The sequence below is a fragment of the Pinus tabuliformis genome, chromosome Q, assembly GCF_031772625.1.
Source record: "Pinus tabuliformis cultivar Carrire ecotype Pingquan chromosome Q, CPIR1, whole genome shotgun sequence".
NCBI classification, from domain to species: Eukaryota; Viridiplantae; Streptophyta; class Pinopsida; order Pinales; family Pinaceae; genus Pinus; species Pinus tabuliformis.
In genome coordinates this window covers 211,542,132-211,557,959 of record NC_142296.1, presented here as the reverse complement: position 1 = coordinate 211,557,959, position 15,828 = coordinate 211,542,132, and the positions used below count along the sequence as shown (strand labels likewise).

At 34.6% G+C, this 15,828-nt stretch overlaps 1 protein-coding gene across 1 annotated transcript; it reads left to right on the top strand.

Moving 5' to 3' along the window:
- The first annotated feature begins 486 nt into the window (after positions 1-486).
- Positions 487-1,323, top strand: LOC149218965 (uncharacterized). The gene has a single exon (XM_089386675.1). The coding sequence runs from the start codon at positions 487-489 to the stop codon at positions 1,321-1,323; it is 837 nt and encodes a 278-aa protein (XP_089242801.1).
- The last annotated feature ends 14,505 nt before the right edge of the window (positions 1,324-15,828 follow it).

Here is a 15,828-nt window from a genome sequence, read left to right as displayed (position 1 = left end):
AACATTTTGGTCATTTGGAGGGTTGTTCTGAATACCCTCCACACAATCAGAGAAGGACTCACTTGGCGGATAGGTAATGGTGAGGAGGCCCCCATCAGTGTTGATCCATGGATTGGATGTGGGAATGCACATCTACTTCCACAGACCCTGATAGAATTTCTAAATCATAGAGAAATCTTCTTCTTTGCACAGATTGGTGACCGACAAAACACATTTGTTTTCAAGCAAGCTTGGTTATCAGGGGAGATTTTAGACATCCCGGATAGATGGCTCGAGGACTAGGGGACATACTTGCAAGCATTATCCGAATCTCATGTCAGATTAAGGGATGAGCCTGATGAGTTGATTTGGGGGCTAGCATAGAATGGGAAATATTCCCCAAAGGCGGGATACATAATTATACATGCAAGGCACAAACCACATGTTCTAGAAAACTGGTGGAGGGACCTATGGAAACTTCAGAGCCCTCCCCGCACCAGACTGCTAATGTGGAACATTATTGCGGACAAAATTCCGATGGGAAATAACCTCAGAAAGCGGGCTTTCTCTGGACCAACATGGTGCGTTCTCTGCAAGAATGAGGAGGAATCCTCCAATCACCTCTTTCTTGCCTGTCCGACAACTCAGAATGTCTGGACTCATGTCCTACATATCCTTAAGTTAACGCATACATGGTCTGGGGGAAACATATCCATTGCTTGGAACAATTGGTGGAACAATGGTTCATCCCCAAAAACAAGGAATCTGCCGCTGATTGTGTCCTGGCACATTTGGATCAGCAGGAATAGCAATATTTTCCATGGGAAATACATCAACTGGGACCTGATCATCCCAAAAATCTGCACGAACTACCTTGAGATCCCAGAGGAGCCATCGAACATCAGGACTCGGCACATTACACTGGAAATCATTGATCGAAGGAACCCCTGGGCATACTTTGATGGTGTTGCACAAGATCTGGGGTGTGGTGGTGGCATCATCCTACACAAATCGGATTCTCACTACTTCCATGTCAGTTTGGGGCTGGGAAATGGCACCAACAACTATGCGGAGCTTATGACCCTGCGCCATTTACTATACTTTGCCATTACCAAAAACTGTCGACAATTACAGATATTTGGGGACTCAAAGATGGTCATAAATTGGTTCAATTGCACATACACATGCCACACTTACTCTCTCAGAACAATATTGGATGATGTATTATATTTAAAATCACTTTTTGACATGGTTTCTTGCTCTCATATATTCAGGGAACGCAATGCAACCGCGGACAGGTTGTCGAAAGAGGCAACGAATCCTCGAGGAGAATGGTCAATCTGAGAACACACTCAGGAATAGGTCTATCAGTACTACCACAGACCGTATATAGACCAAGTTTTGCGAATGGCAGATCAGCCCTAGTTACAGTCATTTTGTTATTATATTGCACAACTATCTGAATATGTAATTATATAAGTATTTGAACATCTATCCGTGTACCCAAACAGGGGATTTTTGTAAATTTTTGTAAATAATATTAATATTAATAATTTAATAATTAATATTTGCGTTAATAGCATTTTTTGGAATAGTATTAATAATAATTTGGCCCATGGTATTTGGCCCATAGGCTTCACCTAAATAAAACCTCTTTTTTGAGTTTTAGTAAGTATAAAGAGGTTTATGCAGTAAATATAAAAATATGTTTTATTTATTTACCATACTTTTGGTTTATTTATATTTTTATTTATTTATCATAACTCTTTTATTTACCATGGTATTTGGCCCATAGGCTTGGTATATAATTAGATGTTGATTTCTAATCCTATTTGATATATTTTTGTTTATTTACCATACCTCTTTATATCTCTTTTATATTTATTTATTTACCATACCTCTTTTATAAATATGGTATTTGGCCCGTGGTATAAATAATTATTTGTCTCATGGTATTTGGCCCATAAGATTCACCTAAATAAAACCTCTTTTTTGAATTTTTGTAAATACAAAGAGGTTTATGGAGTAAATATAGACAGATATTTTATTTATTTACCATACATCTAGTTTATTTATATTTTTATTTATCTACCATACCTCTTTTTTGAGTGTTCCTAAACCTCTTTATATTTTAAATTTATATTGGGTTTATATATAATAATAATTAGATTGATTTTTAAATAAAGCCGACATTAAATTAAAAACGTAAAATGTCAAATGTCAAATGTTAAACATTATATATTTACATGAGATCTACCCCATACATTAGATTAATTAAATTAAATTTTATTAAATATTAAACATTACGTAAGATCTACCCACATTAAGCTGTAGAGCACCTCTCAGCCCAATAATTATAAAACTTAAAAAATAATATATAATTACTTTTAATTACAAATAGAAAATATTTTATATTCACCGATATATACTTACATTCAATTAATTTAATATTTAAATAATACTGTATAAAAATATGGTTATAAAATATAAAATATATATGGTCAACTCTTAAACTCATAAATCTTTAAAAAATTACTAAATTTAAGAAAATAATTACGAAATCCATGCCAAGATCTTTCAAAAAAGTAATTACGAATGGTTTTGAAATTTTAAAGATGGCCTGGATGATAGTAACCAAGGGATGCCATCTTGCTACATAAAAAACACGCACCATCATATACAATAATATATAGATTTTTAATCGATTATAAATAATATAAAAAGTAAATGTTTTAGATGATCTGTGCAGACCCGATTATATATAAAATAAAATAAAAAGTAATTGATGAACCTGACAAGTTTAATTTTTTTAATTAGATAATTAATTTATGAAAATGGTTAGCATTTATTTTACTTTTATTTTTATTTTTGAAAATAATTTTTAATTTTCAGAAATTGATTTCAAACTATATAAAATTAGTCAAATTAAATACATCTACCACTAAAAAAATTAGAATCTCAAATTTTAATTTTTCATTTAAAAAAAATAAATTTAATACTTAATTTTACAAAAAAATTAATTTTTTTTATCGGTTTAGAGGACAAAATCACTGATCAGGAACACAACATAGAATAATTCGATCTCAGAGAGACAATAGAAGAGAGATAAACAACAAACAACAATAAGATTAATACTATAACATTATTATAATAATAATATAATATTAATTATTATTAGTTTAGTTAATATTAAATCCTTTCAATTACTAATAGTTATTTTCCCTAGATCTATTATTATATGTTAACATTTCAATCAATATTATTGTAAATATTCCCTAGATGTAGTATTGTTATCTCAAATCTGGTTAACTTTTTACTTAAGATAACACATGATAGGTATTATAATAATATTTGTTTTAGCATAATAATATTATTATAATTAAACAATTTGAATGGTCAAATCTAGCCGTTTCTTGGTCAATTATAGCCGTTTGTCCAGTCTGATCTAATATAGTTGTTTTTCAGTCAAACCTAGCCGTTGGAAGATCTGCTCTCCCTATTTAATATGTAGCCATGATTTGATTCTTCAACTTGTCCTGACAATGAACCACACTCGTTGGTTCGAAATGCGTCGACAAATGTATTATCATGTGATTTATGCTGAAAAACTTTTTCTCATAAATAAACAACAACTGAAGAACAAAATCACAAACTTCTATTAGATTGCAAGCCTTGGCCTTGCTTGGATTATAACGCCAAGGCAAATACAAATTTATAGATGAAGAAGGAAGATATAGAATTCTGCATGTGGTTTTGATGACTGCATAGTGAAATCTAGAAGTCAAATGATGGTGTGGTAGGTTCGGCGTGAGCATGGCAGTGACAGCTTGAAGACGATGCCGACGATAACTTTCAGCGTAGCCAGTGGAGAGAAGACGATGAAAGACGACTGAGTGTTGGAGAGTCGGCTGTGTCGGATTCATATGGATTCACATTTAACATTCTCCCACTTGAAGCCAAATGAAGAATTGTGAATCAAGTCACATCGAGTCCTACCATACCTCTACATAACTCATGTTTATTTCTTGGTAGAATCTTAGTGAACATATCAACAAAGTTCTTATGTGTATGGATCTTTTCCAAGGATAATTTTCATTCCTCCAACACATGCCAGATCCAATGGTACCTTAAGTCAATGTGCTTGGTTTTTTAGTGAAATGTTGGGTTTTTCGTCAAATGAATGGCACTATGACTATCACAATATAACACATACTTGCCCTGCTTTATTCCTATCTCAACTAGGAATCGTTGCATCCACAAAATCCCTTTACAAGCCTCTGTTGTAGTTATGTACTCTGCCTTTGTTGTAGAGAGAGATACTATTCTTTGTAGCCTTGACATCCAAGAAACTGTTGCCCCTGCAAATGTATACAAATAACATGTAGTGGACTTTCTGGTGTCCATGTCTCCAGCCATATCTCCATCTGTAAATCCTTCAAGCACAGTGTCATTATGAACAAAACATAAACAATAATGGCTAGTACCTTTGAGATACCTCAAAATCCATTTTACTACTTGCCAATGTTATTTGCCTGGATTGCCAAGGAACCTGCTCACTACTCCCACTGAATATGCAATGTTTGGTTGTGTGCATACCATGGCATACATCAAGCTGCCAACTATTGAAGCATAAGGAGTCTTTCTCATTTCTTCCTTCTCCTTGTCATCAATAGGACATAACTCAGTACTCAACTTCAAGTGGGATGCAAGGGGTGTACCAACTGGCTTGGCATCCTTGATATTAAACCTGTTAAGCACCTTCTTGATATATTTTTCTTGTGACAACCACAACCTTTTGTTTTTCTTGTCACGCATAATATTCATGCCCAATATTTGTTGTGATGGACCCAAATCCTTCATTGCAAATTTGCTAGCCAAATCTTTCTTCAACCTATTGATCATATTCTTATCATGCCTAACAATTAACATGTCATCCACATATAACAATAATATGATATGCTTTCCTAGATCATACCTATTGATATAGACACAATGGTCAACTTCCAACTTGTGAAAACCACGTTCCAACATGAACGAATCAAATTTCTTATACCATTGTTGAGGTACCTGTTTCAACCCATAGAGGCTCTTCTTCAACCTGCAAACTAGGTCTTCTTTACCTTTTGCTATGAATCCTTCTGGCTGCGTCATATAAATTTCTTCCTCTAATTCACCATGAAGGAAAGCAGTTTTTACATCTAACTATTCACATTCTAAGTCTAAAGTAGCAACAAGACCAAGAATGCCTCTAATGGATGACATTTTGACAATAGGTGAGATAATCTCAGTGAAGTCAATACCTCCTTTTTGAGCAAATCCTTTCACTACCAGCCTTGCTTTATACCTCTCCTTCTTTTCGTCACCTTCACGCTTAATCTTGTATACCCATTTGTTTTGTAAGGCCTTTCTACCTTTTGGGAGCTTTACCAACTCCCAAGTTTTATTTTCCAGCAAAGAGTTCATTTCTTGCTCCATTTATTTCTCCCATTCTTTACCGTGCTCAATTTTACAAGCTTCTTGAAAAAAATTAGGTTCACCTTCATCAGTCAATAGTATATAGTTTAAAGGAGGATACTATTTGTGAAGGCTTATGAGGCCTAAAAGATCTGTGAACTAGCTGTGGTGGTGCATTGTCAGGTTGAATCTCCTGTAAAGGTTCCTATAAGATTCCTTCTTCTTGATGTTCATCACTTTCCACTTGTTGTCCTTCCTGCTCTTGAATTTGTTGTCCATTTTCTTGCATTAGTGGGATGTTTTCATGCTTCTCTTCAAACCTGTCAATAAATTTATTGACCACTAGCTCACTTGTAGTCCTCTTAAACATTTATGACTCATTAAATATAACATCCCTGCTTCTAATAATTTTATGTTTGATTGGATCCCATAGACGATAACCAAATTCTTCATTTGCATATCCCATAAAAATGCATTTCATAGATTTATCATCTAGCTTAGTTCTATTTTCTTTGGGAATATGTACAAATGCTTCACATCCAAAGATTTTCAAATAAGAATAATTCAACTTCTTACTAGTCCAAACTTCTTCAGGGATGCCACCATCCAAGGCTGTAGTAGGAGACTGATTTATAAGATAGCAAGTTGTCCTTACAACCTCTGCCCAAAAATGCTTCTCCAAACTAGAATTTGACAACATACTCCTCACTTTCTCCATAATGGTGTGATTCATCCTTTCTGCAACACCATTCTGTTGAGGAGTACCAAGCACAATATTGTCATTCTTTATGCCAAACTTATTACAATATTTTTTGAATGCTTTTCAATAATATTCTCCACCATTATCTGGTCTCAAGCACTTGAGCAATTTGTTAGTCTCTCTTTCAACAACAACATGGAATTTTTGAAATATTTCAAACACCTCACTTTTACTTTTCACAAGGTAGGCCCAAACCTTCCTCGATGCATAATCTATGAATGTTACAAAATATGATGCTCCTCCTAATAACTTGATGTTAACAGGCCCAAACACATATGAGTGTATCAATTCTAACAATTTTTCCTTTTTGGTGTGACCACCTCTAAAGAATGAAACCCTTCTTTGTCTACCATATATACAATGCTCACAAAGATCAAGATTATAGGATTTCAAACATGGCAGTAAATTTTTAACAACAAGGATTTTTAATCCCTTCTCACTCATGTGACCCAAACGCTTATGCCACAAATCTATTGAATTTCCTTCTTTTGTGACAACAACTAATTATGATTTTCCTATTATTGCCTTCAATGTATATAATATTACTATCTTGGGTCCTTTGGCCATGACCATTGCTCCTTTGCTAATTTTCCAGCCTCATTTTCCAAACCTTTCAGAATAGCCTTCATCATGCAGTCATCCCATAGAGATCAAACTCATACGCATTTTTGGTACATGCCCAACTTGTTTTAGCAATATATCTTGTCCATCCTTCATCTTGATCTGGACATCTCCCACTCCAACAATACTGCAAAAATGATTATTCCCCAAATGCACTCTACCATAATCACTAGGATTATATGCAACAAAACTATCTTTGCATGGGGTTACTTGGTGAGATGCCCCGGAGTCAAGTATCCAATCAAAGCTACTACTAGATGTATATAAACATGCATCCTCTACTGAAACAGTAAATAACACATCATCATTTGTGACTACAACAGTAGTTTCACCTTCGTTTGTGTTGGATGAATTGTGATTTTTACTAGATGGTCTATGATCCTTTTGTCCTTTCTTCTAGACTCAACATTCTTTCTTCATGTGCCCAGGTTTGCCACAATGAAAGCAGATGATTCTGGCACTCCTTGATTTTGATCGGCCTCTCGATCTTGATTGCCCCTATCAACCTCGATTAATTCTCCTACCACGATCAACAATAGCTAGATATTTTCCTCCTCGGTTTTCTGCAATCGAAATGCGTCACAACTTCTCATTCATTAAACTGCTGTTGAGATCATCAAACTTAAGGGTCCCTGCAGGTGTTGAAGTGCTCATAGCTAAAATTAAATTTTCCCAGCTGCTTGGCATAGAACACATTAACAAGATAGCTCTAATTTCATCATCTAGAATGATTTTAACAGAGGCAAACTGACTAGTAATAATATTGAATTCATTCAAGTGCTTAGCAACTGAAGCACCCTCCTTCATCTTGAGATTGTGAAGCTTCTTCATTAAGAACACTTTGGTTGATGCCATGTTCTTCTCATATAGATCATGGAGCTTCGCCCATAATCTTTCTGCCGTTGTTTCTTCGGACACATTGAAATACACATTCTTTGCTAGATATTGGGAGATTGTAGCAATCACCTTTCTATCTAGCTTATTCCATTCTTCATCTGTCAACGATGAGGGTTTCTTTGTTGTGCCCTCAATCGATAGATATTGATATTTTAAAATCAATGTATCCTCCATCTGTGATTTCCATAAGGAAAAATTAGGCCCACTCAACTTCTCCATGTCAGTTAATGTTGTTGTCTCCATTCTATAAAAAAAATCACGCCCCCAAAAACAAAATTACACCCTTTTTAAAATAAAAAGCAAAAATCCATCTTCTTTAAAAATTTCACCATCTAGAAAATGATGACCTTTCCTCTCTTTTATGTATATATATATAATTTTTAAATGATACTTTTCTTTTAATATTTCACAGGAGATTCTTAAATTTGCTATAATGCTTCAATCCAAGAGTGACAAGGCTCAAAGACCTTCCTCCCATACACTCATAAGATAACTTTGATATGGTTTTAAATAATCCATAAAATAGAAAATTAATACATGACCTCCAACTCGAGAAAATATTTAAAGCTCCATACCAGACGTGGTGTCAAAAGATCATTGAAATAAATTCAAGGAAAATACTGAACCGAACTCAGGCACCTGGTAAACTTGGTGACGACCTTGGTTTCCTCTGAGACAACGTGCTTTGCAAGTTCCACCAGAAGAGCAAGCCTTACATCGATATGAACCTTCTGGAAATAATTGTTGGGTTCTTGTTGTATCGGGCGAGCGACGGACAGTGGCTCCTTGAAACTTAACAAAGAAACCTTGCTGCTAACCTTACGGCAGATAGCAGAAGCTGCAAACAAGAATATGCAGATCTTTGTAAAGTGGTGGTTTCTTTAATTCTTCAGCTTTTCCTGACCATAACACGAGTAATCAAATCCTCTAGCTCACGTCCACTGGCTCTGATACCAGTTGATGGGTTCAGAGGGCAAAATTATTGATCAAGAACACAACAAAATATAATTTGATCTCAGACATAGACAATAGAACAAAGATAAAACAACAAAAAACAACTCGAGAAGGATAAAATCACAGACTTTTATTACATTGCAAGCCTTGGTCTTGGTTGGATTCTAAGGCTCAGGCAAATACAAATTTATAGATGAAGAAGGAAGATCTAGAATTCTGTATATAATTTTGATAACTGCATAGTGAAATCTAGAAGTCAAATGACAGTGTGTTAGGTTCGGCGTCGGCATGTTGATGACAGCTGTAGACGACGTTGGCAGGAACTTTCAGTCTAAGTAGTGGCGAGAAGACGATGAAAGACGAGTGACGGTTGGACAATCGACTGTATCAACTTCATATAAATTAACATTTAACAAATTTTGTAAATAATTTTAATAAAAATTCAAATTATTTCGAACCCAAACTGATTTCAATATACTTTACTTTCTACACATATAAAAATACATATATAATAACAAACTAACACTCATTCATGGAATATTAACTAAATAAACTAAATTTAATATATTAAAATAAATATGTTAAATATAGGAGATGAATGTTAAAATAAACATGTTGAATATATCAAGCTAACACATGAAAACTAGCCGGCATTGTAAAATAACATCGTCAAATTTTATAATAAAAAATCAAAATTTTGCGATTTCCAGTTGAATTAGATATTTATATAAGGCAATCCGTGTAAATTTAAACATATTAAAGGTCCTATTTCCATTATCAGTTGCCTTTTCGATTAGCAAAGTGGTAACCAAAGATATTACGGGGTGACAATTACAGCATGACTCTAATTAAAAGTTACTTTATGAAAGTTTTATGTTATTAAACTATGAAAGTGACATCAATACTGTCTGAACACAATACTATGTGCCCGATTTACTATAACTTCAATTTTACGATGGATTTATAATTCGTAGATAAATACTATAAAGTTAAATATATATTTCAATAGCTTAGTGTAACTAAATCCTATAGATATATAAAGATGCATGAAAATCAAATAGAAGATGATATATAATTTAAATATCTATATAAATTAATTTCACTTATTAAATATATATTAAATCTCATGGATTTAAAAATAAAAAGATAAAACCCCACCTATAATTTCACTAAAATTATCCAATAATTTCATGTTATATTTTAGTTATGAGTTTTATTAACAAAAAGATAAAACTCCACTTAAAACCTATAAAGGGATATAATAATGCATATCCATAATTTGGTTGTGTTGATAAAGATGAACAAGATTATTCAAATTTTACAAAAGTGAAAGCAAAACCTTGAGATGGAAGTCATTCAACTATAGTATGTTGAGAGGAGATTATTGATGTTGAGCTTCTAGGTTCACCTTTTTCCACCTCTCATGATCTTGATTGTAGCCTTGTCGTTTCTCATAAGCTTGATGTTGATAATTGTTCCTCGTCACATGCCTTTGTATCACACAACTTTGAAAAACACACTACTAATATTGGACCCCGACTGCTACGAAAAATGAGATATATTAGAGGAGGAATTGGGAAGACTGGACAAGGCATCGTTGTTCCAACTGCCCCTGAAGTGTAGACATCTAAATCAGGTCTTGGATATGCTATTGTCACTACTTCACTACCTACATCTGATTTTTTTGAATTGAGAACGTGTCTTTTGTTGCAGGTGGAGGTTATCCTACATTGCTAGAAGAGAAAATCCCTGTTGGTTGTGTTGCACATACTGATGAGATGGATACAAATGTTGTTGTAGTTAACAATGTTGATGCAGTAAAGGCTTTTCCTCCTATTGTTACACCTAGATTTCATTCTACAAAACAAAAGTTTGAGGCTTTGTCTCAAAGGAGTTTACCAAAGAATCATATTTCTTGGAAACTTGGTAGTTATGCATTTAGATCATTACAAAAACAATGTGAAAAGATAATTCATGGACTGGTTCCAACTATTATGATTGATTGTGGTTGGATTGATAGATGGTCGTGACATCATTTGAACAATATTTTGTGAATTTCAGATTGTTGTGTCTCATGAGCTACGCAGTCATAGAACACTCCTATTGCATGTTGTTGATTGTTGTTTCTCCCATAATTGTGTTTTTAGGGGGGGGATTTGATGATGACAAAAGAGTTTATTGTTGCTTTATTGTCTAGTCATTTGTTCGACTAAATCTTTGCTATCTTGCTATGTTGTTGTAACGATCTTGATAACATTTCATTTCTTGTTTTGATCAATGTGATGGTGATGGTGTTCAGATATCTTCATGAGTGTCATTGTATCGTGTTTGAACTAATTTTTCCATACTTGCAGGACTCATTATTCATTTGTTGGTTGAAGGTGATGCTTCTATTTGAAGCATTTGTCATGGTTCTTTACTAATGCCTATTTTCTCTGAAGCATTTATGAGGAAGTTGTTAGCGTCTTCCTTTCTTGTGCCTTTGCAACATCTTCTACTCCAGAGATCGACCAAGCTCATTGAGGTTTATTGGCTCTCATCTTCATGTTTCTAGTACTTCCTAGTTGGAGTGAGTGGATCATTGTGGGATTTGCAATTTCAACTCCATACTTATTTGAGCACTAGCTTATTTCCCTCTTTTGGATAGGAGTTTTTTCCTGACACGATTTTCTCATTTTCTTTGCTTATGAGAGTTTGTACTTGGGTACCTTATTAACCCTTGTTGTTGAGACCCAATTTTTCTTTATGTGTACTCCCTACGTTTCACTTAAGCAGGGAGGTTGTTCGATCAGGGGAGGAGGGGGTGATTGCAAGTGTTGGTCTTTTCCAATGCACACTTTTCCAATGAGATAATTGTTGTGAGTTGTAAGCTGACATAGGAGTTCTTATCCACCCAATTGTCATAGCTACATTTAATTAACTTTGGGCCCCTTCCATTGTTATCACTAGAAGACATCTCTATGTATTTTTCATACAATGTGAGTGATACAAAAATCTTACATGGTATTGAAAATCAATTTAAATTTTTGATAATATATGATCATGGGATCGATGAAGTGTTTAGTAGAGATGTTCAAATTTTACAGCATGGTATTGATAATCAATTTAAATTTTTAATTAAGGTATTGACCATCAATTTAAAGCTTTAATTAATCATTGATGATGGATAAAAAAAATGTTTAATTAAAATATTGAGAATACTTGGAAACCTAACCCATTTAAATTAAATTAAACTGGAAGCTATATATTGGTATTTAAATGTATACATATTCAAATATATTTCCAATCAAACCCTAAATCTCCTATATTTTTAAAACAACATTTATAAAATATAATTTTATAAATTATATAAAGAAGTGTAAGTTCCAGTCATACAATACATCCATGTAAACCCACTAGCCCCAACAGTGGAACATTATAGCCACATCTACCTGCTCCTCCAAAGAGATGTACTAGCATCGTGTAGTGGAGAAGCCAAGGTGCGTTACAATATTGTCCAAGCTCTCTCCAAGATAGTCTTATCAGAAGCTTGGCTAACCAAAAGTCTATACAATGAGTTATGAGGTTCTATTTATAGAAAAGGGTGGGGTGACCCTTGACATTACCCTTTGTGATAGTTCATCTACCCTCATGATTTTTAGATATATTTGTATTTAAATGTATATATATTCAAATATATTTCCAATCAAACCCTAAATCTCCTATATTTTTAAAACAACATTTATAAAATATAGTTTTATAAATAATATCTGATAGTTTTAACAAAGTTAATACATAATTTTACTAAAATGGTAGGGAAAATGTTTTCCTACCATTAAGAGATTTCACTATAAATGAAAATGAAAACAAAAATGTGTGAGGCTCTTATAACATTGCTAAAATTAATATTGATTAGTTTTAATAAAATATTCATATAATAACATCAAAATGACAAGGTTGACTTTAACATTAAAAATTCACTATAAAAATTAAAAAAAATGTATAATGCTCCTTTCAAATTATTAAAATTAATATTGATTAGTTTTAATAAAATGGTCATATAATAATATTAAAATGACAAGGTTTGCTTTAACATTAAAAAAATCACTATAAAAATAAAAAAATGTGTAATGCTCTTTTCAAATTACTAAAATTAATACCAGTTAGTTTTAATAAAAAAGTTTGTTTTAATCTGCACATGAGTGTATGGCTCGCACGGTGGGGGCTGTCGGCTCCTTCGCGCCCCACCCGCGATCGATCCCCGTTGATGTGGCGCTGCGCGGTTCACAGTGCAGCTATTTCCGAATCAATATATGATTGATGTGACGTGATTGATGTAAAATTATATGTAAAATATTGTACATACAGGCCTTATAATAAAGCTTCTTCCAGGGGACTTAGCCCCCCCCTTTCAAATAAAAAAGGTTTGTTTTAACATTAAAAATTCGCTATAAAAATTAAAAAGAAATGTGTAATGCTACTTTCAAATTATTAAGATTAATAGAAATTAAATTTATATTATTTAAAAAAAAATTATTCATTATATGTTTGTGTAGATAAATATTTTTTGGATTAATCACATTATTAAGAATTGGTTGGATGTTTCAAATCAACTAATATAGTTCATTCTCCAAACAAAATGAAAACATCAATTAATTTTCAAAAATAAATAACATAAATAGATGAAAACTAGCCTTTGTATCAATAATAAATAACATGAAAACTAGCCTTTGTGTCAATACACTTCTCATATACTCTTCTCACTTTTTATTTTTTTGATGCATGTGCTTTTGAATAAGTTTTATCGAAAATTGAATAATTTTTTTTTTTGAAAATTATAGATTTTAATTATTAAAAAGATATAATTTAAATGCCTTAAGATATTTAAATATTCTAAATCAAGTTTATATATTTAAAAGTGTGGTTTAATCAATACAAAATAGCAGTTTCACTTGTTTAAGTGCCAATTATTATTTTATTTTATTTTTATTTTTTTCTTTAATCCTCGGGCGGTAAGAACCTGTAGATCTCAGAAAGCTGACAGCTCTGAAATGAAGAAAGGCTGCACAACCAGAACAATTACTTCAGTCGACATGTAAGGGATGTTTTTGCCAGCTGGAAGCATCGACTCTTTCGAAGTGTGATTCCTGAAACACTGACCAGGAAAGGACTAAGTGGGAAAATCATTGAAATATGCAATAACCTTAAATGCTTTATTAATACACGTGGAAAAGTAGATTCTAGTCTATTTCAATGTATTCCATTTAAAATGATATATTTTAAATAATTTTAAAGTAATTTTGTATTTTAATATATTTTAGATTTAGTTTATTTTCATTGCCATCATTTAATTTATCGAGCCTTTAATTCTGAAAGTTCGTTTATTCATTAATTTATCATAACATATAGCAGGAAGTCACGATATATATGAAAAAGAGACAAGTGGGTCTTCCAAGGCTTCTATTCAAGTTTTGTTTGTTTTTTAATGAGGGTTTTTCTCATTTTGATGAGTTTTTTTGGTTGAACCAAGAGATGTTTCTTCTATTTCATTAATCTAAAAATTTTGTTATATAATATACAATGAATTGTCCATCTTTATGGACTCAGGGAAAAAGGGCATCCTGCCGAAGATAAGACCCCAGTGTCATGCCCCCAGGCCTGCGGTAGTCTTCCAACCGCTCTTGGCGAGGTGCGGCACCATCGAACACTTTCTTTTTACCAATACTAATGTTCATGGACTATGCCTAATTCACTTTCCTTTACTTAGTTTGTGTTTCGCAGCCAAGTATTATTATGCATAACCTTTATACTGATGAACACCCATACTCATTCGTTATCAATAGCAATTATAACAAGAACACAATTGCATAGTATAAAGGGAGGGGCAACTCCCTGAGCAATGAGTCTGCCCGATAATAATATGTATATAACAATCTTTCTTCAATAATATAAGCTTACAAGTATTCTTGGCAAAATCCAAGTCTATACTTAGCCAATCTTTACAATGGAGGCAAACTGCCTTTTACAACCTTTGTGCACACCTTGCACGGTGGGAGGGTGCTCACCCGAGTCACCAAGACTCCCCTGTCAAGTCTCACACAAAACTGCACTTCAACCAAGTCACGGGCACACCTTGCCCAACCTTCGTCCTCTACCAAGTGCGTACCCAAGACCGTGCACAAGACCAACCTTAAGCGCATGAGTTGTGCACTTATCCTTGCTCCTTAATGCGCACTTCTGATCTGCACCTCTTATGCGAAGATCCTTGATCGAAATTGTTGTCAAAATGATCCTTAAATGCTCCAATATATATGCGTTCAAAGGTGGGGTGGTGGCTCACCCGGCCGACCACCCAATATGAACTTTACACACCCTTCAAAACGCCCTTGCACATGTCGGCCAGCCCTCCAACACGAGTCGGCCTCCATCTAACTCCTCCACGCTTTGTTGGGTATAAGTCTCCATCGCAATCCTTCCATCGTTGCAAGTGTCGCAATGTTTATGTCTTTCGTCGCAAGTGAACCGGCCTAACGTCGCATTCCCGTGTGCGCTGACTCGCCCCGCACCCGTGCCCGCGCCCGCGCGCTCACCCTCCCGCCCGCGTGTAGCCCAACTTGCCCGCGCGCGCGCCCGCGTGCAGCCCAACTCGCCCGTGTACCCGCGCTCACCCACGCGCCCGTCGTGCGGCCCGACTCGCCCGCGCGCCCGCGTTCGCCCGGCGCCCAACCGTGTGTGCGCCCGAGGACCTTACATCCTCCTCCACCTAAAATCATTGTCGTCCTCGACAACATGCCATCCACCAAGATCATCACTATCCATGATGTCAACTTCTCCACATACGGCAAACATCCCTGCAACATATGTAGAACTCCATCTCCATCATGCCTCACCTTAGTGACCAACTGCCACCAAGCTCTCCATACCAAGGTATACACCTCAACGGTATGTCATGTATCAGATATCATCTTGATCCATGATCATCGACCTCTTTGCCACAATCTCCACTGCAACATCCCGTGTCGACCTCATCATGTGTCATTATGTGAACCTCTGTCATGATACTCCAACAAGAGCTAACACATGTCTATCATGTGCCAACATCTCATCCCAATAGCAACATCATCCTGTACACTGGATCCCCTCATGACTCAAGCTAGTTGGGTAGCTAATCCAACCATACGCCC